This window comes from Galleria mellonella, unplaced genomic scaffold, assembly GCF_026898425.1.
Source record: "Galleria mellonella isolate WM207_F2 unplaced genomic scaffold, CSIRO_AGI_GalMel_v1 utg139, whole genome shotgun sequence".
Taxonomy (NCBI): domain Eukaryota; kingdom Metazoa; phylum Arthropoda; class Insecta; order Lepidoptera; family Pyralidae; genus Galleria; species Galleria mellonella.
Genome location: NW_026441995.1, coordinates 6,667,618 through 6,691,272, shown reverse-complemented (window position 1 = coordinate 6,691,272; position 23,655 = coordinate 6,667,618). Strand labels below are relative to the sequence as shown.

General features: G+C 30.2%; 1 protein-coding gene and 1 long non-coding RNA gene across 3 annotated transcripts in view; one reads left to right on the top strand and one right to left on the bottom strand.

The window, feature by feature from the left end:
- The window catches only part of LOC128202574 (uncharacterized), a 124,874-nt gene that overhangs the window by 56,349 nt on the left and 44,870 nt on the right, over positions 1 to 23,655 (top strand). The window lies entirely within an intron of this gene.
- On the bottom strand, positions 1,220 to 22,135 carry LOC113513118 (putative inorganic phosphate cotransporter). Of its 2 annotated transcripts, XM_052903368.1 has the most exons (9): positions 21,928 to 22,135; positions 11,837 to 11,884; positions 11,171 to 11,388; positions 8,986 to 9,222; positions 6,633 to 6,839; positions 5,144 to 5,317; positions 4,481 to 4,697; positions 3,526 to 3,764; positions 1,220 to 1,994 (listed from the first exon to the last, which is right to left on the bottom strand). In XM_052903368.1, exons 2-9 carry the CDS (start codon positions 11,868 to 11,870, stop codon positions 1,782 to 1,784), a joined length of 1,539 nt encoding a protein of 512 aa, XP_052759328.1. In that variant the 5' UTR covers positions 11,871 to 11,884; positions 21,928 to 22,135; the 3' UTR covers positions 1,220 to 1,781. The 2 variants fall into 2 exon arrangements, with proteins under 2 accessions (XP_052759328.1, XP_052759327.1); XM_052903367.1 differs by lacking the exon at positions 21,928 to 22,135 and having other exon boundaries at positions 11,837 to 12,116.

Sequence of the window (23,655 nt, the reverse complement as noted above, 5' to 3'; positions counted from 1 at the left end):
TGTATATTTTTATGTTTTTGATACGATAAAGAGTTTAATACGTAATTAGTAACTTACGACGCAGCGTCTTTTTTTTTTTTTTACAACACAGGGGGCAAACGAGCATGCGGCTCACCTGATGGTAAGTGACTACCGCCGCCCATGGTCACCCACAACACCTACGGCATTGCAGGTGTGCTGCCGGCCTTTTAAAAAGGAATATGCTCTTTTCTTGAAGGTTATGTTGTCGTATCGGTTCGGAAATACTGCTGCTGGAAGTTGATTCCAAAGAGTGGTTGTGCGTGGAAGAAAGTGCCTTGAAAAACGCACGGTGGAGGACCGCCACTCGTCCAGATGGTTGGGATGAAATTTTAGTTTATGGCGGGTTGTACGATGGTGAAAATCTGCAGCAGGTATCAATCCGAACAATTCTTCAGAGCACTCCCCATGATAAATTCACCTCGTACTACCGGCTGCAGATTGTAGAGCCCGTGATAACATGGATGTGAGCGAGGACTGGAGCAAGGGTTTCGGTGGTGGCAGTAGACGATGGTTTTGTCGGAGATAAGTGATTGTATCTTTAGTCATTATCATATATAAGTTCATAAATTATGCAAAACTTTCTCATGCCTTACATACGCCAGCGGAGGAGAAAAAAAATTTTAAATAGAACTCTATATTATGCCATGATTTTAAGTGACTAAGTATTATACCTACTAAACATTCAAATGTTTTGACAAATATAATCCGATTGCGGGTTCGTTCGTTAAAGAGATAAATCTGCAATTAAAATATTAATACAAATTTTACATTTTGAACATAAGTGAAAAATGAAGGACTTTTTAGTTGTGCTTTTTTATTGAAAAATATATAATTGATGTAAATGGTATATAACAAAAAAACAGTTGCATACAATTCTTTTTAATAATTTTGTAATTATTCATCAAACATAATGTATATAGGTATCATTTTACTTACAATAATTTATTTTCGGGACTTACTTTACTCATTTCAGATCTATAATGGGCATGGCAAAAATAATATAATACGATCTATGTTGAAACGTTGACAATAATAAAAAAAAAAAACAGGTGGCTAAGTAATTATATATAGACCAGAAATTTAAAAAAAAAATTAATTATCTCTTTAATTTCTTAATTATTCCTGATAATTGTAATATTATGTCTAATGTTACCTGTATAGATATATTATTATGTCCAATTTAAGGTCTGAATTTATAGAAAAACTGAAGATTTTAAAAATATTTTTTAATAAATAATTGGTACATTTGGTAAAATATAAATAACTCTATTTAAATATATATATATATACATATAGCTTAACAAAAGAAATATTTGAATTTACAAAAATTCCTTCTTACTTATAGTTTATTATATACAAGAATAGAGGTATTTTCACTCAACTATTTTGGACCAGCCAGTCAACTCTTAACTCATTACATAATTAATAGATACAAAACATTCACACAAACATACAAGTCATTAAATCATTAACTTTTAGATATGTACAAGTTGAAACATTTGAACAACAACCCTCTTATTCATAAAAACGCCTAACGTCTAACCAATTAATTTCAGCTACAAAAATATTTTATCTCTTTCTTTTCAGATAAATTTTATAGATTCAGATAAATTAATTGTTAAAATGAGTTTGTATGATGTTTTAGTTTTTATTAATAAGACGTTGCATTCATAGGCACCACTTAGATTTAATGCAGTCTCATTTCATAAATTAATCTCACAAATAAGTACCTAAATTAAAGTCTAACGTAGCATTATAAATCAATTTTTCTCTTTAACTTCTTCATTTGCTTGTTCTTTATCAACAGACCTCAATGCCAACGGGCCGTGCTTCCAATTCTTTGGGTATCCATGTTTTTTAACGTCGTCCCACCATTGCTGTTCCCCTTGAGCAAAGATGACGTACACAATATTTGTGATCACTAGTACTCCGAGACAAACCCAAAACGCAACACGCCATTGGGCAAGAGTGGACTGTGAACAAAAGTATAATTAAATTTAGTAACAAAATATTATTAGAAATTAGTACAGCATTTTCAAAATGTAACTGCCATAGATACAGATTTAAATAGACATCGCAGCTATATTATATATTTTAATTTGGAGTTCTGGAATTAAATTTAAATAAGATTGTGTTCCATAAAAATAAACAATTATGGCAAAATCAATTATTTTGATTTAAAACTGAAGTAGTTTACTGCTGCACTGATTTTGATTATATTTTTATGGGGCCAATCTGTATATCTTTTCAGATATTTTTTTAAGTCGGTTAATAACTTATAAAGTCATGAAGTAACAAACATAAAAAACACAAACGCATTGATAACCTCTCCTCCTCTTTTTAAGCCGACTGTAAATATTTTTGATGAAAGTTAAATTGTATTTAGAATATTAAATGATGATTGAAGTATTAAATTGAATTTTATAAGAAGAAAGAATTATAAGACCAGTATTAGAAACAAAGCATCGTCAATCCAATTGCAAATTTTGTAAAATATCTTGTTTCTTATTACTAAAAATTCGATTCTACTAATTCTGTCTTAAGATATTTTGATACAAATTCAAGATAGTTTTGAGTGCAAACTAAAACCATCCGAAAGTGTAACTAATATATTGCTTGAGATACCGGCAAGATAAAGCATTACCCAATACTGTAATATCAAAGATAAAAGAGACACCAAGTGATATTATAATGGACTTTAACGAAGCAACACCTATCTCAATTACACACTATTTTAATTCATCATACGACACTAATTTTTTTTAAATATTTTTTCAATATTAAAATTTAAATATTATTTAAATATTATATATAATAAATACTATAATATAATATGGTTCGTTATATCTTAACATGAATTGTTTAATTATAAATATAGTATTATATTTACCTCCCACGTTTCAACTAGGTTGTACTAGCCAATTTAAGTTCCAAGACTTTATAAATTAATCAGAAGAATTATATTTAAAAATATTAATAATTTAAAAAGCAAGATTTGCAAACTAAGGCCATTATTTATATTCATTTTCATTTATTTAGAGTCGAAGCAGTACATCTTTTATTTTCACAAATCTCTATTAACTGTCATACCTGGACTCCCTTATCTATTATGTATATCATATTTTACACAGTCCTTTTAATATTTCTTGGATCGACCCCTTCCTTTACATCTAACCACTTTTATAAATAAATGGCTTTAATTCTTCTCTCAAATCAAATCTCTTATTATTAGCTTTTTATATATATATATAACCGTGTGGTCCCGGCACTGAATAGGCCACCTCTCCCGTGGGTGTCGTAAGAAGCAACTAAGGGAGGGCGAAGGATGAGCAGCAACGTCCCTCTTAAAAGATCTCTAAAGCCTAACTGCGGTTGCCAATCCACCTGCCAAGCGTGGCGACTATTGGCAAAAGCCCCCAAGGGGGAGGCTTATATTTAGCAGTGGACAGTTAAAGGCTGATATGATGATGATGATGATAAATATATATCAATTTTTAAACTTACATCTGGTGTCAGTAAGCCGATGAGATACGGTGATACAATGCCTGAAATAGCAGCGATACCATTGACCATAGCTGTAGTGGAACCTACATAGTTGGGACTGATGTCTAGGGGATTAATCTTCATACCACTGTAGTAAGCGCCCATAAGAGACATGGCAACCACGAACCAGAATACGGCAAGAGTAGTGTCACATCCGGAGTAGGAAGCCAAGATAATACATATACCAGGGCCGGTGGCAGCTTAAACAGAAAATTAACATATATAAATATCCTAAGCTTATTTTGAATATATTTTATTGTAATCAGAATTGTTTAAAAAACATATTTAAGTAAGAAAAGAAACAAAACACGAATTTAAAGTTTTCTAAATTGCAAGTAATAGAATATATTATTAAATGTACCAAATTAAAGAGCGTTTTTCTTTTATATAATAAATACCACATAATAACACTAAATACCTGATCCTCAGGCTAGGATACCCTATTATGATCCTTTGCTCCCAGGTATTCGTTGCCTTGTTACAGGCAACGAATACCTGGGAGCAAAGGATATCTAGAAGATCCAAATCCAATTCAATTAGAAAAAAATTCTGAATTAGTCTAAACGAAATCGAATCGAACCTAGAACCTTATTTACTCAAAGTAACATACACACCACCGCACCACAGAGATCATCATTTAATATTTGCGTTATACACTATCATAATCAACCTTTATAATTAAAATACGAATATACAAAATCAGTTGCTGCCTAGCATTGCAACTACTGGCAAAATCCCCCAATAGAGGAAGCTTATGTTCACCAGTAGACAGTTAAGGGCCGATATGATGAAACTTAGTTTCTAGGCGGCAGAAACATGAGTCGAATAGAAGTATCTAAACAGGCAACTTTGATATAGATAAAATCCTCGAGTCTAAAAAATCTTTATACATACAGTTTTATACATATCTACTTACCAATACTTGTATAGATTTTTCTTGCATTTTTAATATTGTGATATCCTCTTTTAACGCAGAAGTCACATATGAGTCCAAAGAAAAACGAAGATACCCACATAGCTACGTAAGGAATAGCTGAGAGTATTCCTGTAGATTTTATGTTGAATTTCAACACATCTGTCATGTATTTTGGTAAATCTGTAACCATTGTGAAGTAGCCCCAGTCGTGACCGATCTAGTAAACAAGTGAAGGCTTTAAGCTAAATTGTTAATTAAAGTATTTGCTGGTTGTGTGGGATCAGGTGATAAGAAACATTAATCAGTAAGTGCCAGCGAGCTTTGAATAGTTGAACTCGACTTTGAGAATACTTCATTATTGTACTGTATTCTGCTTAAAGCAATAAAAAAGATTAAAAAAGATAGGAAAAGCTATCTTTTTATATATTTTAATAAGAAGAATAAATAAACAGTTATTGAATATTTTTATGTAACTTAGAATGGCACACAAGCCGTCATCTTATGGTAAGTTATAAATTGTCTCATTATCATAACAATATTCATTTGACTCAATATATTATAAATTCCGTTCTTATTAATCCTTCTTATTATGATATTTCTGTATTATTAAATTAATATTTCAGTAAAAAATAGCAATTCGGAGTATACCCCCATTATACTTACGCCAGCTATAATTAGAGCCCATAATGGCACAGATCGAAGCAACGCCTTCCATGGAATAGGGTCCATTTTTTGCGCATTAATATGCTTCAGTGAATCTACGTTTTCGTTTAAGAATTTCTTTTCGCTGTCTGATATAAAAGGGTGGGTATTTGGTGTACTATAACACAACACGGTCTAAAACAAAATACAATAATTTAAATACAAATAATTATTTAGAAATAGGTTGTTATAAAAAATAAAGTTAATAGTTTTGCAGGATAAATAAATATAATACTATATGGACTAAATAAATATAAAAAAAAAACGAATTACTTTCAACGATAACATGTAAATATTTCGTAAATGTTTAATATGAGTACTATACATTTAAGTAGTACGTAAATTTACAAAATATTACGCACAGAGTCAAAGCCGTATCCCAACTAAATAAGTACTTAATAATACGGTGAATGGAGTCTACGTCATGCATAATTAGGTTATGTTAAATATTATTGTGACGTTGCGACAAGATAGAACAACGTTCTATGGTGTAATATTTATCTTATCGCGATCTTTCTTTAAAATTTTAAAACTTTTATTGTAAGAAAAAAATTGATTCTTCGTAAAATATAATTCAACATATAATTTTAATAAATATATATTTAATAATTATACTAGCTTTTTGCTCGCTACTTCGTATGCGTAGATTTCAAAGGTAGGAAATATAATGACGTAGACCACTTGTAAATGGCGAATCAACATCGAATATTATGAATTTCGGTTATAAACATCGCCAATGGTTCGAACCTCGTCGATTTTACTTTAATTGCTATTTGAATGAGACTAGAAATCAGTCACGATGGCCTAACAGAGTACGTTAAAAGGCGTTATTCAGATTACCGTCTTGGTTGTGAAGACAGTGTCATGCATCTGAAATCTTGTGGATAGATCTGGGCTAGAGAAGTATTAGAGGAGTAATCTTTATTATATTATAGCCGTGTGGTCCCGGGATAGAATAGATCGCCCCTTCTTTTTCCGTGAGTGTCGTAAGAGCTGACTAAAGGAGAGTGAAGGATAGGCAGCAGCATCCCTCTTAAAACATCTCTAAAAGCCTAACTGCGGTTTCCAAACTGCTTGCCAAGCGACGCAACTACTGACAAAACTCTCCTTATGGACAAGGCTTATGTTCACCAGTGGACAGTTAACAGAAATAATAATCTTTGTTATATGTCATCGGGATCATCGATGATATCTCTTAGGTGAGTTTAAAACATTACTTCCGAGTATATATTGCGGTATTGAAATAAATGTTCTTCAAATATTCGATGATTCTTCTTTCATGAATTTTAGATAGTATGTGGAACTTTTAAGTTCTTTTTTAATTTATATTTAATTAAATGTATACCTGAGAAAGAAGTTAATGATAAACCAATATATTAGTAATAATCCTGCAGTAGCAGTTACATCAGGTAAATTTTAGTAACTACACTTAATAAATTGAGGTACTTACCCAAAGAACAAACCATAGCAGTCCAATCCCCCCAAATAAGTAAAATACATTTTCCCAACTTCCATTATGCATGACCAGTCCAGAGAAGTAGGAACCTGCTATATTTCCTATCTGAGCTCCTCCAAATACAATAGCACCGAAACGAGCACGCTCCGCTTTTGGAGCCCATCGTGACAATACAGCCATTAGACCTGGCATAGTTGGACCCTAAAAAAAAAACAAGTTTCAATAATTATTTACAGAATTTATTATATTATTAAGAATTTACAATTAAAATAAATTTCTTAAGAGGAAGTACAAAAATAGAACTTATATCGAAGGGGATTCCCGTTATTGAAAAAAAAAATAAGATTGAAAAATTCTATTAAAAGTTAATTAAAACATTTGTTTCTGTTATTTGATTGATATTTTGCCTTGTGTTCTTAGTATTTGTTGCTAATTAAAAAAAATGCGAAATATTTTTATTGCGATATTCTTAACTGTAGTATTTTTTATTATAAGCCGAATATATATATATATATATATATATATATATATATATATATATATATATATATATATATATAAACAACATCTTATGTGAAAAAAATATATAAATCATTTAAAAAGGCTCATTCTAACGTAATTTCATAAATATAAACTTAATTGAACAAGATTTTTTTATATTTACATTAGTGTGTTTATACGAAGTTCACGTGAGCGAACATATGAACTCCGTTTCTGTGAACAAACACAAAATTTTGGATACCACTAGTTGAAAAAAAAAAGCTTTATACCTTTCACCGAGAGTTCAATTGTCTGTTACCCCTTAGCACTTTAATGGCTAAATTAATCATCATGAAATTTTGTATACTACTTGTATATACTATTTTAGATGGGGAAAAACATGTAGGTTACTTTTTGTTCCTGTCTATCATTACCTATTACCTCGGTCACGTACTGGTTATAGTATAAAGTTAATTCATCATCGTCACGTCGTATCTATGATAATATCTAAACAAAGAATAGTGTGAATGAACTACGTATCATCTACTGGTACAACGAAATAAAAAAAAAGTGATTAGCTATTATATATTTTTAAGCAACTTCAAACCATGTGATTCTGGCATAGAAATGCAATCCGCCTGCTAAGCGGGACAACTACAGGCAAAACTCCCCAAGGGGAGGTTTATTTTCAACCGTGGACACTTAATGGCTGATATGAGAAAGCAACTTCAAAAACGAGAAAAATCTTAACTCATTTGTACTTTTGTGTACAACCGTGTAAGAACCTATTTTAATAATTATTTTTATAATTAGTACTGTTTTTTTTTTAGTTCTATATTAATTCCTTAATATTTCGTTCACAATTGAAGTCGTTGTTATTTGCGGAGCAATTACAAATTCTTAATATTGTGTTTCGATAAAATATAAAAAATATATACGTAGTCTGCTTATTCTGTAAAATAAATTTATTTTTAAATTTAGCTTGAATTTCAGTTTTATGCCGTTTTTCAATTAATTAAAATGTTCAAACAAGATAATAGTAGCTGACCTTCACATACCCACAATAATTTTTGCATGAAAACGTGATAAAATTCTATGTTGTTAATTTAAATTATATTTGTGTTACAAAATAAAATCTATGAAATATGTATTTAAGTCAACTTTATCGGGTCAAAAGTACTTTTGTCCAATTAACCAACAGATAGGTAAAAAAATAACTACTCTTTCTCTATCTGCTTTTCAACTATTAGTAATTTTGACTACAGCATATAGAAAAGATAAGCATAGGTATGTACATACATTACAAAGTACCTATATTAGATTAGCAACTTCCCACCTTGGGGGCCCCTTAACTATTTTGGCCTGTTTAAGGGTATGTGACAACAACAAGGCATTACTTTTTACATTTATATACTATAAAAATTCTTAATATTGGTCATATAAATTCGAAAATATAATATTAAATTCCTAATATCCTTACTTTGTACACTTCAGAATTTAAGTAAATAGATCTCTTTGTGTTTGGTTTTATTGAACTAAAAATATTTATTAAGAAATAAAGTATTATCATGAAATAGAAGTCCTTCACTTTAGTTATAAAATATTTATGACTATATTTCTTTCTTCTTAATACATTTTATCGAATATACCAGTTATTAATTACAGTAGAATAGAAATCATATTTAATAAAACAGGTTTATTTACAAATTCATAAGATATCACGTTTTTATAGTTACAGCTAGGTTTAGTATTATCCTCTGATGTAAAGTACCCCTAAGAAACTAAGCAGTTTTTTGCAAATTCAATTTTGATTGAGTACAGACCAGTCCCTCAGAATGATTTTATTAATTTTAAAATTACCACTTACCTCTCCTAATCCTTCTATAACTCTCAATATAAATAAAGCAGTAGCACCTCCTACTTTGACTGTAACAGGCGTGATTATGGTGCAAACTGCAGTCGATAGGAGACCAAGACCTAATACCCACTTCCCTCCGAAACGTTCTGCCAGCATACCTCCAGGTAAATGAGTCAAAACATAGCCATAGTAAAAAGATCCAAGAATCAGTCCCTGTGTTGCCTCACTCCATTCGAAATATACAGTCTGAAAGATAATGGATTTATAGTTATTATAGTTTATATGAATTTTTGAACGATTATCAATAGTAGAAGATTCTGAAGTCATCAATATCGCGGTTAAGTCGCCAATTTCGAGAATTCGTTTATTTATTTATTTATTTAGAAGAATGTAGTTTTTCTTTGCGAAGCAAAAGAAAAGTTACTTTTAGATGAGTAATGATAATGTTAAACAACTAAGAAATTATTTTTATTATAGTTCGCGTGATTTCGGTGTAGAATAAGCCACCTCTAGGCAACTAAAGGAATTTAGTAGTAAAGAGATGGACAGCAACCTTAAACCATCTCAGAAAACTTAACTGTGGTTGCCAACCCCCCTGCCAAGCGTAGCAACTATTGACAAAACTCCCCTTATGGGGAAGGCTTATGTTCAGTAATGGACAGTTAACGGCTGAAATGATTATTTTTAAGATATAGATATAGACATGTAGATACTTGACTCCGAGTCTAAGAAACTTCTTGTCGTTTTATTTGCGAAGCAAATGTTTTCATCAAATCAAATATAAAGAAAGGAGTCCAGAATTTTCATAAATAAATAATATAAACTTCGTTTAAAGCTATTTGCCTTTATAATTATTTTATACTTTTTACACTAATTATAAAAAGTAGACCTATAAGTAAAAAAAACTGAAAATTACTTAATTTAATATGTATGTATTACAACATTGTGGTATACCAACGACATGAGAAGATTTAGGTATGAAATAATAACAAAGAAATATTACTTAGAAAGATACACAATGTTTTATTGCAGCCTTATCTGAAACTTCAAGAAGCATGTTTAAAGTAGGACTTAACATAATTATTATATTTGCAGATCGCCTTTTCATAAACATACCTAATTAATGACAAAGGTATGGCAGGCAAGAGTAGGTATACCATACTTTTTATCTACTACAAAATATCCTTACTAATATTATAAATACGATAATGAGTTTGTTTATTTGTTTGTTAACTCCTGGCGCTTTAATGACGTACGTACATACGTACATAAATAAATAAATAAATAGTACATAAGTACACACATACGTACGAGAATACACAAAATAACATATCGTCATAATAATGGAGTTTGATATATTTGTAAAAAAATGAATGACTTTACAAAGATATTTTTAAATTCAATAATTTTTGATCTCGTTTTGTAAACAACTAAATCTGACTCATAGAAAGTACTCGCGTATACTTGTATATATGAATAACATGATTATTACAAATTATACCATACCATACCTAAGGCATTGTAATACTTCTTTTCAAACAAATGACAATAACAAATATTAAAAATAAATAAAACTGTATTAATAGAAATAATGACAAATAGATAAAAGTACTTAGATAAAAATGCCATAATATTAAAAAATTGGCGGACTTTTCGAAAAGGTTAATTGTAATAATATAATGATGATGACTTTCATTACAAAAATTTACTTATAATTATCATGTTATCAACATTTTACTTCTAGACTTTAATAGCTATATTAACAAAAAATAACGCGTCAGCCATCAATTGGTGGGCTGTTTTATGGAACATTTTTTAACCCTCAACATTCTATCTAGATGTTAATGATCTATAGTGGTTACCTATCTAATTAGTTCTAGGTAAGATTAAGTCAACAAAATTAAAATACACACGACCACAATAAATAAATTTTGTAAGAGCAATAAGGCGGCCTTATTGCTGAAACAATCTTTTTAAAGCCACCTTAGAGTAATGTGATGAGTGATGGACCACGTGACCTAATTTCGTCTTCACTCTCTCTCGTCTCTTGTCTTTTACTAATACACTACCAACGTAAACCACGGACATAAGTGGGATTACTATTTCACATCATCCATTATAAAAACAGGTGTCAGCTTGTTTGTCCTTACAAATTATATATAATTGTATATTATTTAAAAAATGCACTACTTACATCATCTGCCCTGTAGTAAGAGTAGCTTTTAGTAAAATTTCTCGTAATAGTTTTATCTGGACACGCATATGGATCGTAATGTTCCTCGCCTTCTACAGCGGCTGTCTTCTTCACCATCTGTGTGATGGCCAGATTGAGGCAAACTCTCATCGTGTAAGCATTGGCTACAGCAAACAATGCCATTATAGCCATCACATACCGCTGGGGTATTAAGAATACTAAAATAAAAAAAATTAATAAAATAAAATATAAACGTAAAAAGAAATAGAATTTAACAACAAAATAACTTATATATGATTAAAAAATTAAATTGAGAAATAAAAAGGGCAAAATATTATCATTTATTATTATATTTATAAGTATATTAATTTTTAGATAAAATAATAATATTTTTCATGCAATTATTAGAATTTATCTTATAATATATACAGATTGTAATAATATATACAGATAAATATAAATTTAAAATCACCTTTTGTGAAAGAGTCTACTAAATATGTTGTTTGCTATTACACAACAAATTATTACAAATAGATTTTAATATAAAATCGTTCATCTCTTATTGTAGCTTATTTACCATTCTGAGAAAATACCATTAAAAATTTTCTATATGTAATAATAAAATAAGCATAGAAAAGCTTAAAAGCGAATTTACATAGTACTTACATTTGGACAGTGCGAGTCTCCATCCTGTCAACATATTGGCGGTTTAACCTTTAAATAAAATACAATTTAATATTGTAATAACTCCACAAAAAAAAACAATTTCTGATTGTCACAAAAATCACGAAATTGCAAAAATAATCATTAACATCGGTTCAGAATTAATGAAAATACGTTCACATAAAAAAATAAAGGTTGAATAGTTTTTTTTTTTTATTTCACGTCGCTGAACAAATTTAAACACCATCCGTCTGACACAGTATTCGTTTTCAAAGTGATAACAAATGCTTCACCCCGTACCTACTCTTAAATGACTAGTCGATTCAGTGGTTAATAAGGAAAATTGTGTCGCACGTAATTTTCATTGAAATCTCACTACCGCGTTGTCTACAAGGCCATTCAAATAAACATTGGAATACTATAAATTGGTGATTGTTACTATATAAAAAAAAGAATTGGTTTCTTTTATTTAACTGAGCAGATCCTTATATATATATATATATATATATATATATATATATATATATATATATATATATATATATATATATATATATAAGCATATTACTAATATCTATTATATATGACATTATGATGTTCGTTTAAAAATGTATTATAAAAGAAATTTATTATTTATCACGCTTAAATCAATAAATATACGACCACACAGTACCATAAGGATAAAGTTATATATTTTCCTAATACGTATGAGCAAAGCCACATGTTACATCTTATATCCTGTAAGGCTCAAACTACTGCATCCGGAATATTTTACTGAATAAAAATCAGCCCTAGATAAGTTCGGTTTCAGAGCAAACTGGATTGTTAGTAATGAGGTTAAATAATCTAATTTCTAGCAACATAACCTGCAAGTATATCACTAATAAGAAGATAAGCGTAAACCAACGTGATTATTTCGTAATGAACACATGTAAGACCAACTGATCTTTCTTCATGACTTTCATGACTTCATCCTCACCTACATTCATTTTTGTACCAATAGTACTAATAGGGTGTGTGTGTGTAGTAGTGATCATTTTCATCACATAAAAAAAGTCCAAACTCAATTCTTTGTACAAAGCTTTGAATTTTTCCTACGTCTACCACATAAAATTTTGAGTGTTCTGGGATCAAGTTTTATTTGAATATCTTAAAAAATGCCTCGTTTTTTACGATTCCGATACATTCCTTTAGCGCGAGTAGGCCTTCCCACTAGTCTTCCTCTTTTTATATCGAATGCTATATGAAGCTGATTAACTTAACACACAATGTTAAATAATAAATTACCTCCGGCTACATTCGTCGACTAATACATCAGTTTAAAGAGAAAATTATAATAAGATTATGTAGGTACTTAAGAAAAATTATGAAATCGTAGAAACTGTTACTGACGTGACGGATAGTTACAAATTGCATACCGTTTTATAGTTCTTTTTATTTTATATTCTGTATTTCACTTTTCTAAAAAATGTCTTAGAAACATGTGGTATCAGAAAAATTTGTAACGTAACATTACGCCCATTTTAGAAATTTTAAATCTATCTATTTATTCATTTATATGCTTTTGTATATTCAATTTTAAAATAGATATATTAAATAAGTAGGTTATAATAAAAATGTATATAGGCAAAAAATTTTTCCTTAAAGGGATTTCTTCCAGTCAACCTTCAGAACCCGAAAGGAGAAAGAGATTTATATATAAATCATAACATGTATGGTGTAAAAATAATACTCTGATTAATAATATATAAGTAGCTTTTAAATAAGTGCAAAAAAGGGACATTATTAAGCAAGCAAGTCTTAATAACTGCTGCGTCGGAGTCACAATGCCCTACTAAATGATCTGCTTCCCTTATGGCCCGCTGCGTTGTCATCCGTAAAGTGCATTAACGATGAAGCCCTAATGGTCGTGCTCTCAAAGCGGGTGGTCTTTAGTGGGGTCTTAACACCTCCTGTCAAATTGGACCCACGCAGCGCTATTGACACCGCCAAGTCCAAGTTTCCGTAAAGAGCCTTGACGACGCAGCCCTGATGACTATGTATTAAGAGCAGCAGATGCCCAATAGATTCCTAATCGCCGTAATTCCTCGCCTACCAGACCGACAGCAGTTCATAGGCATGCACCGCGGAGCGTCATGTTGCTATTATACTGGCAGCCACAAATTGCACACCTTTTTTATATCTCTTATAATTTTGTATTCAATATTTCACTCTTCTAACAAATGTCTTTGAAACAACTATCCAATAATATAATATTTATAATAATTTCTTTACAATATTTTTTTTAATTACATTTAAAAAGGCAACTCGTGATTTACAGATTTACATTGTAATATATATTTTTAGTACTCATTAAAGAGTTTTATATTATCGTGAAGCAGTATATTATGCAAAGAAAAGATGCAATATTTTCTTGCGTATAAGCTACCACATTACGTCATTAATTCTGCATATTCTTTCTTATTTCTTATTTATTTACTTTCTTATTCCATTTAATATGGTTTACCCTGTTGGTACTAAATTATTTTTATAATAACTGAAGCGCCGATAGACTGAAGTGTGATTAGAGAGAAGAGTGGACAGTGTAGTGACAAAAATTGAAATGAGAAATATGCGTTAGTCGTACCATTTGCAGAAGATACATAGATGTTAGAAGGACTACGAAAAATATTAATCGAGCACAAATAAATGGAGATGTCGGTAGAGGCTGCCCTAAATGGTAATATGTTGACCAAATAGACGACGTGCTGAAGAATGGATAAATTAAAAGTACCCGTAACCGGCGAGCGTGTATGAAAAGATTGATGAATAATAATAGAGATATTAATTTATTTAACGAAAAATACATATGTGTTACACAAAATACATATTTAGAATACTTATTTATTTTCAAAAAATGTTTCTGACCTCCATGCTAGGAAAGTCCTGTGTTAAGAAAGTCAGGCTCTTGTACGTTTATTATATATTTATTTTTCTAATGTATGTTTACAGAATTTTCAAAAAACAAAAACTAGAAAATTAAAGGTTTAATTGCAAAGGAAATAACAATAATACTAATATGAAATAATAAATTTACTGCCCTTACTTATGTATAATATATGAATTAAGATAGCTTGGTTCATATATTATACACGTGGATACATAGGTATCTAGGATTACATGTACTATTAGCATTTAAAAGAAATAAGACGTAAGTATATTTGGCGTGAAGTCATTTGAATGTGGTGAGTAGAGGAGTTGTGTAATGGCAGAAAGTAACTTAATTCATATATACCACTTAAAAAGCATAAATATTGTGATGCATTTATGCTAATGTATTATAATTATTATCAACAAGTGTCATCGTTATTATCTATATGCTGTTAGGTATTCTGTTTCATCATACACATAATTTAAATTAAGTAGGTATTATTTTTCACGTATTTTACAATTGTAGTTAAGATAATTTATGTGAAACTTCTAATTAAATTGGTTATAGATAAATTAATGTAAAGAAAGCAAAAGAGAACTATTTATATTTTATATCGGAGTATTTGGCATTCCATTGTTTCTGCCTACCCTCATGGGAAACAGGCGTCATAGATATGTATGTATGTATATATCCGTAAAGCGCCGAATTTTATTTGTAGAACAAAAACTGCTTGTTGTGAAATTAATCTTAATTATCTACTAATTGATATGCCATTCACATTATCGATTTAAATAATTTAAATCAAATTAGAAAATCTGAATGTTGTGTTCATTTATTTTAAAATAATAATAAACGACTAGTAATTCTTCAAAAATGTATTGAAATATGAAGATAGGTTGAGAAAAGCAATGTAGTAATTCTATGATAGAAAGACTTTATTTGGCAGACAAGCCGAATTGTTCATTGATAGAAATTTCTTTGTACTATACAAATCTCTTTAAGCATGTAATTGATTTTAGGCGGGTAAAGATTTTTCTTTCATAAAGTTTTCTCGATGTCTCGAGAATTTCCGCAAAAAATGCTCTAATAAGATTATTAGAGCAAATTTTGCGGATCTAATCTAAATGGGATGAAAACTGATACATATAATGTAAAGTAAATAGTACAATAACCCACACTTAGTGATAACAATCGTAAAACTGACTAACACTCACCAAAGGAATACCGTTGAAGTATGAAAATATGTACCTTTCATACGAAATTATTCAGTAAGTGCACAGTGCGTAACGGTTCAAAATTAGTTACATATTTCTACTAACTGTATTTTTGGTGAAACCATTGTATAACGTACGTACAAAAAATACATTTCAATTTGAAACTTCTTTTTGTAAGTCGCTTGAAGATACACTAACTGTATACGTTTGAATTGCATGCCTGAATTTGCAAAAGACCTGAAATATTATCTACACGAAACATTCGAAGTGTAAATCCAACTAATATTAGTCCGATTTTCTTTTTATTCTGACCAGTTGGAATAACTGTCTTCTTTGTATATATTTTCCTTGGTATTATACTGGCAAAAAATCGTAAACATCTAGATTTTCTTTAGTCTTATCATACTAGTTAACCGTGAAATTATGAATATTTTACCTTAACAATTTTCCTTCCATTTACAGAATGGTTACAAAACAATACAAAGAAATATAACAATTATAGCAAATGCCACATTATTATTATACTTGGTTACATTGTTCTCTTGTGACTATGTTACATATGCATCGACAATTGTAAAACAATGTAAAATTATTTTCAGAAAAAAATATACTAATATCGCATTATACTCTCTTAACAGCACAGGTAAATTTCTTGGCCGTTCTTCTCAAGTGAAACTGTATTCTGAATGAGCCGTAGAATCATAAAAATTGAACTATTTAAAAGTGCTATAAATTAAAAATATTATTATTACTATAAAAACTATAAGACTCTTTCCACAATAGTACTATTATAAAAATAGCAATAAATATCAACTAAAAAAATCTATACATACTATTTGCATATGTCATGCATATCTACTAAAAACCAAGCAAGTCACATGAAAACGAAATAAAAATATTTAATATCGTTTTGATGCAGTAAAACTAAAAATTTTTTTTTTCCTATAGAAACATAGATTAGAAAATTGCTAAAATAAATTAGAACCTCCCAAACTAATACAAGTCAATTGGGCTTTTGGATATATTTCGTTGTTATTAACACATTAATCTCTTTGATTCACACACACATTTCAGATTGCCCATTCTATTAACCATTGTATTTTTTTTAATTCTGCGCAAATTGTTCTACTATTATTATTCTACCATCCGTGTGGTCCCGGCATAGAATAGGCCTCCCCTTTCATTCCCGTGGGTGTTATAAGAGGCGACTAAGAGAAGGCGAAGGATGGGCAGCAGCGTCCCTTTTAAAACATCTCTAAAGCCTAGCAACTACTGGCAAAATCCCCCAAGGCTTATTTTTAGCAGTGGTCCATTAAGGGTTGATATGATGATAATGATGATAATGAAATATTCTACCAGAGGAAGACTGTAAGAAGTCGTATGAGTACCTCTACTCCACTCGTATTTCTCATGAAGCAGCCGTGCTTGCATGGTTGTGTTACAATTTGAAAGGTGAAAAATCGCATGGAAATTACAGGACGTGACACGGAAACATAACATCATAATCCTATGACAACGGTCTGACTTAACTTGAAATCACAAAAAAGATTTTTTCTAATAAAATTAACTAAATCAAAAAACTAAATCAAACAAGTGCGTCCTGCACACTACTAAATCTAAAGACATAAAGTAACAAAATACAAATTCACTTACAAAAGTAAATTTTGTAATATAGAATATCGTTTTGTTAAAGATAACACACTAAGTACAATTTATTACTTGATAATATTAAATTATAAAACAAACTAGGTACAATATAAACATTGTTAAATCTCATTACAAATTACTTACTATGACATTTAATTAGTTCATATTAGAATAAACTACTAAAAATTTTACAATTTAGTTTTTTTTTTATTCGGTGTAAGTTAATTAAAATTGATACAAACTAATTACCTGCGTTTGTAAATTTAACTACGAAATGTTATTGTAAATATAATTACTTAATTTGCCATGTAGTCCCAGCATAGAATAGGCCACCCCTTCCTTTCTCGTGAGTATCGAAGGAGGTGACTAAGAAACGACGAGGGATGGGCAGCATCGTCCCTCTCAATACATCTCTAAAGCCTAACTGTGGTTGCCAATCCGCACTCTCAAGCGTGGCAGCTACTGGCAAAACCCCCCAAGGGAGAGGTTTATGTTCAGCAGTGAACGATTAAGGGCTGATATGATGATGATGATAATTATTTTAATTCACCACTACTGCCTTCAAACGTTTTCTTTTACTTAATAGTTTACTAGTAGAGAATGTCATACCGAATTAAATTCGCCACGTGTACAAATTTCATAGTTAATAAATAAATAAATTGAATTTTTTATGGTACTTCCAAAAGAAAGAGGACCTCATTTTATTTTCTTTTGTGGATATGTTACTACAACTAAATTTTCTTGACATTGACAGTTCATTTGACATTTCGACATATTTGGTAGTGTAGCGGTTTAAAATACCGCCTCATCTCCATATAATCCCGGGTTCGATCGCCACAGAATACAAATATTTTTATTCGTGAATATATATACCTATTTGACTTGAGCAACGTCCCTTTTAAAACTAACTGCAGTTGCCAATCCGTTTGCCAAACGTGGCAACTACTGGCAAACCGCTCTCAAGGGAGAGGCTTATTTTTAACAGTAGACAGTTAAAGGCTGATATGATAATGACGAATAAATACAGTAAATACTTAATTTAGGTTATGATGACGCTGTATAATTTATTCATTTATTTGTATAAAAAATACGTTATTCACGTTACACTTTATCAAATAAACCCAAGTCATTGTAGAATGGAGTGTATCTTTTGAAATAATTTCAAGCAACATTTAATATGTTAATTAAAGAAACCAAATATATTTTTGTGTTAAATATTTATAAAGATGACAATGCCTACTTGCGTAACACAAAACATATCGGTGTACATTTACATTTATATTATTGAAATTCTAACAAATACTGAACAAAAGAGAGACGGCACACCTTTAAATTGTAAAACATCGCTAAATAATAAATTACAAATGCAATGGCTGAAATTTTATCAGTTAATTACTATTCAACTACTCAACAAACGAAGATTATATATTTCGGATAACTTAGGTATATAATTAACTAGAAGGGGACCATTCAAAAATTGTCTGCAAGGGTATCTTTATGCCACCCTACCGTCAAGTACCAGCGCGTACATGACTTTGTTTCAATTTGGAGGGTGGATATGAAATTACAGGGTACACAGGTATAAATTTAATCCTCAAAAATATCAAAGGCAAATATTTTCAGTGCAGTACTGATATTTAGATATTGACTTTCTCTGGATATTAATAACGAAAAAAAATCATCACCCATTTCGGTATCGCCCATACCGGTCAGATATATTCATTCCAATGGTGTTCTTCATTTCGATATTATATTACTTAGTAAAAATATAGTATTTTTACTATATTATTATATTTATCTAAGATATTGCTATATATTACCATGGGCGTTTTATCTAATATCCATGGTAATGTTCCTGTATTTCGTTTTCAACAATAGATTTTAGCATAATGAATAGCCATAAAAATAGAAAACAAATGTGGCCGAAATAGCTTGACGAATTATCTATACTCTGTCCAAAAATACGTATACAAAAGGAATTTCTTATGGCGCAATTTCGTCCGTCTGTCTTTCTGTTCTTCTATTAGCCAACGGCATATTTCAACATATTAAAAACTATTAAAATGAAAATTAGCTTTATTTAGAAAATTAATTTCTTTGATAAAGGATCGTGCTACTTATAAGTAGTAACACTTAGTAGTAGAAAGGACAGGCTGTATTTAATACGAAAATGGAGTGGAACGCAAATAAGGTAAACATAAAAACGAACATGGAAGTATTATTTCCCGGCTTTGCAGCAATAGACTGATACATAATAGTATTTTATATTAGCTTTAATAAGTAACTTTTAGATAGTTTGAGTACAATAAGTATTTATTTTCGTAGGGATCTCTATATTTTTGAAAGTAATATATAGCCAGCATTACTCGCTGGTAATTTAGCTTTCTATAAGTGAAAGAATTTTTGAAATCGGTTGAGTAGTTTTTATCTTTTATCTACAAAAAAAAAACATACATACCATACACAAATTAAATCTCCTTACTACACACATTACATTATCCTTACTAGTATCATAAGTATAGAAGTAATTTTGTTTGGTTTTTTGATACCTCTTAATGCTTTAACGACTTAATCAATCACTTTTAATTTCGTATGTGTGTACTATAGGGGATAGACAATGACATAGACTGCTTTTTATCCAGGTCAGTGACTTATTCCAGTCAAACGGACGAAGTCACAGGTAAAATGTTGTTTTTGTTTTTCTATTTATTCTTAATTATATTTTCTGTTATTCCCGTCTACGGTCGACTGATAGATAACGCTATATAGTATTCAGTCTACTATTTACACTAGGTATGTTAGATGTATTAAAGGTTATTAAATAAAATCTGATTATAAATAAGTAGGTTTAAAAAGATTTAAGGGCATTTGTTAATGTCAATTTCGTACATAGATAGTGTCTCGCATAGTGTTATATGAGATAGGAGATCACTATATTACCATTCTTATCAGAAAAGTTGACATAACGACATCGTAGACATTGACGACAAAGTAGAAATGCCGACAATCCTGGCCATATATTATTATAAATAAATATGTGATCTCATAAGTTTAAGACCTACTATAAGTTTTCTGGTGATCATATGGTTGTATGCATTTCCTTTGTGCGCAATAAAGAGTTTACTATTATTATTTTTGTAGTGGTAAGTATCTTGGCAAGTTTTTTTTTTTTTGTAAGTTAAAAACGGAAAGCCAATTTGAATTTAGATTAGTTTTTATCTCTATAGCCTATAGAGATAAAAACTAATCTAATTCAAAATAGAAATGAAAAATTCCGTAAACATTAATATACTTATTGCCCCACCAATAGTGCCTCTCGATTGAATGTGATGTTATTTCTTTAATATAAAAGTTTTCTATATTAGCTCATTATTGAAGAGACTGTAGTCAGTTTATGTATAGATTTTTTCTTACTTGGCCGTAAAAGTATAAAATATAAGAAGCATAACACCATAATCCTCAGGCATGAAAGGTATTTTTTTTATAGGTGAAAATGGAATGGTAACCCCGCCTGCGCTAACGGGATACGCTGGTGGAGCACCAGTGAAGGGTGATCAATGAGAATGAAAACAGGCCAGTTAGCCCATCACGATGAATTCATCAGGAATTAATCATGATAGTTTCCAGGGAGAACCGCGAGGAGGTTGACCTAGTTGGATATATTGCTAGCAATGGGATTTTCAGTCTCCATTACTAACAATTCCTGAAATAATATTCATATGTATAAGCGACCATTACTATTTATTTCTTTATACCTTCATTATTTTATTTGTTAATATTATTTAGTTTAGAACAGTTTCAAATATTTTGTATTATTTAAACAACAATATTAGGTACATACGAATAAGAGTTGAGGAGGATCAGAAAGATACAATTATTAATACTATATACCTATCCAGTATCAAATGTTTATCTTTAGGACTCGTTTACAAAGAAAATTTAAAGCATTATTTTAATTAGATAAATTAATACTAATAATAAAATGCACTACAAGATGCACTAGAAGCGTTCTTTTTATCTTTTTAATAAACTAACAAAAATGTTAACAAAAAATATATTTTTTATAATTGCAATAATATAAAAAAATCTAAAAGAACACATTATAAACAGTCAGGTACAGAATAGTTTTAATAAAAACTGTATTCTATAATATTAATAAAGTAATATTATCAAAAAAAGTCGAAAATATTTAATTTCATACAATAATGTAAAATATTATATTTTTTAACTTTATTATGATTCCTAATTTATTCGAACATATCTAACTTTAACTTTTATTAATCTAATTTGACAGAATGAAATAATATATTTAAAATACACACCTGTATATATTTTATTATTTTGATATTAAACTCCCGTAACAACTGTAGCGTTTCTCAAAAATAATAAGCAGACACTACTGAAAATCGCATGGCTCATTGTACACGTGAACATTTATCACTATTTGATTGACGTTATTATCACTGATCGTTTCTCCTTCAGTTATGTTTACAACATATGGAGTTTATATTTCGCATATTAACTACGGATGGTGACAACTCAGTCGGACAAGGCTTCACTGCGGTCTGAGGATCCTAAGAGTGAATCTCAATCTAAAGTCGGAAGTTTTACATTTAATATTTGGAATATGTATATAAATAAAAATCAATAGCCGAGCGTGATTTCAGAATGTCTGCATCTATCTGGCTAATTCTTCTTATTGTGTCATATAAAATATATATATATATAAAATATATATATATATATATATATATATATATATATATATATATATATATATATATACCATTTATATGTATGATCGTCATAACATGTTTAAGATGTATAAACTTATTATGTATAATGATTCATATTATGTATAATGATGATTCGCCGTGTGTGCCCCGGCATAGAATGGGCCGTCCCTTCCTTTCCCGTGGGTGTCGCAAGTGGCGACTAAGGGAGGGCGATAGATGGGCCACAGCGTCCCTCTTAAAACATCTCTAAAAGCCTAACTGCAGTTGCCAACTCACCTGCCAAGCGTGGCAACTACTGGCAAAACTCCCCTAATGGGGAAGGCTTACGTCCAGCAGTGGACCGTTAAAAGCAGATATGATGACGATGATGATGATGTTTCTTATTGTGTTACCGCCTTACTACTGCCGTTACAGCTGAAATAATAATAATAAATGTAAATGATACCGTATCGTAATCTATGGAAATACAATGGAAAACTACAACTCGACGTAACAATATCAAATATTCTCATCTATAAGTGCCAATTGAATAAATATTACTACCAACTGACGTCTTTTTGAACTGACTTCAAAAAGAAGGCGATTCTCAATTTGGTTGTATTTTTTGTTTGTTACCTCATACATTTGTATAGCAGATTGTGTTGAGATGAACTCTATATAATGCCTACGGCCACCTTTCACCATCTCACCGCTCGCCATTAGTAGTTATTGGAAGTAAACTTAATAATAAGCATTTTTGAATATTTTTTTATAAATCTACCGCCCAGTTTGGAATGCAATTTCAACTGAGAAGAAGGGGCAAGAAATACTGTTATTGTTTTATTTTCAAATACATCTTAAGTTTACAAGAAGAAAATTTTAATGAATAAAATGACTATCTACGATAATAATAATAATACAATAATACGTGTACGAAATTAAAAGTTTTTTTTTATACAACTTAGAATGGCAAACAAGCCGACGGTCCACCTGATGAAAAGTGGTAACCGTCGCCTATAAACATGAACAGTACCATAACAGAGTATACTGTTTCGCCCATGATACCCACCATGCGTTGCCTTTCCTGAGGACTCAAGTCTTATTCCTCTGTACCCAGTAAATTCACGCCATATCCCACCCTTCAAACCGAAACACAGCCACGCAAACAACTGCTTCACGATTGAAACACGAATGGGACAGAGGTACCCAAGCAATCGACTTTTGTACAAACTCTCCCTCTGGTAAAAGTAAACAAAATATATAATAGTAATTTTATAAGTTATTTAAAAATCACAAATAAGTATTATAACAATATGTACAGTCACTAGGTTTATA

Bases quoted from the DNA above. Each gene is read 5' to 3' on its own strand.
- LOC113513118 (XM_052903368.1), bottom strand. From the start codon at position 11,870: ATGTTGACAGGATGGAGACTCGCACTGTCCAAAT. The intron at 9,223-11,170 runs GTAAGTAGTGCA...ATTATCTTTCAG, and splicing joins CTTACTACAGGGCAGATGAT to ACTGTATATTTCGAATGGAG. The intron at 3,765-4,480 runs GTAAGTAGATAT...TTTCTGTTTAAG, and splicing joins AAAAATCTATACAAGTATTG to CTGCCACCGGCCCTGGTATA.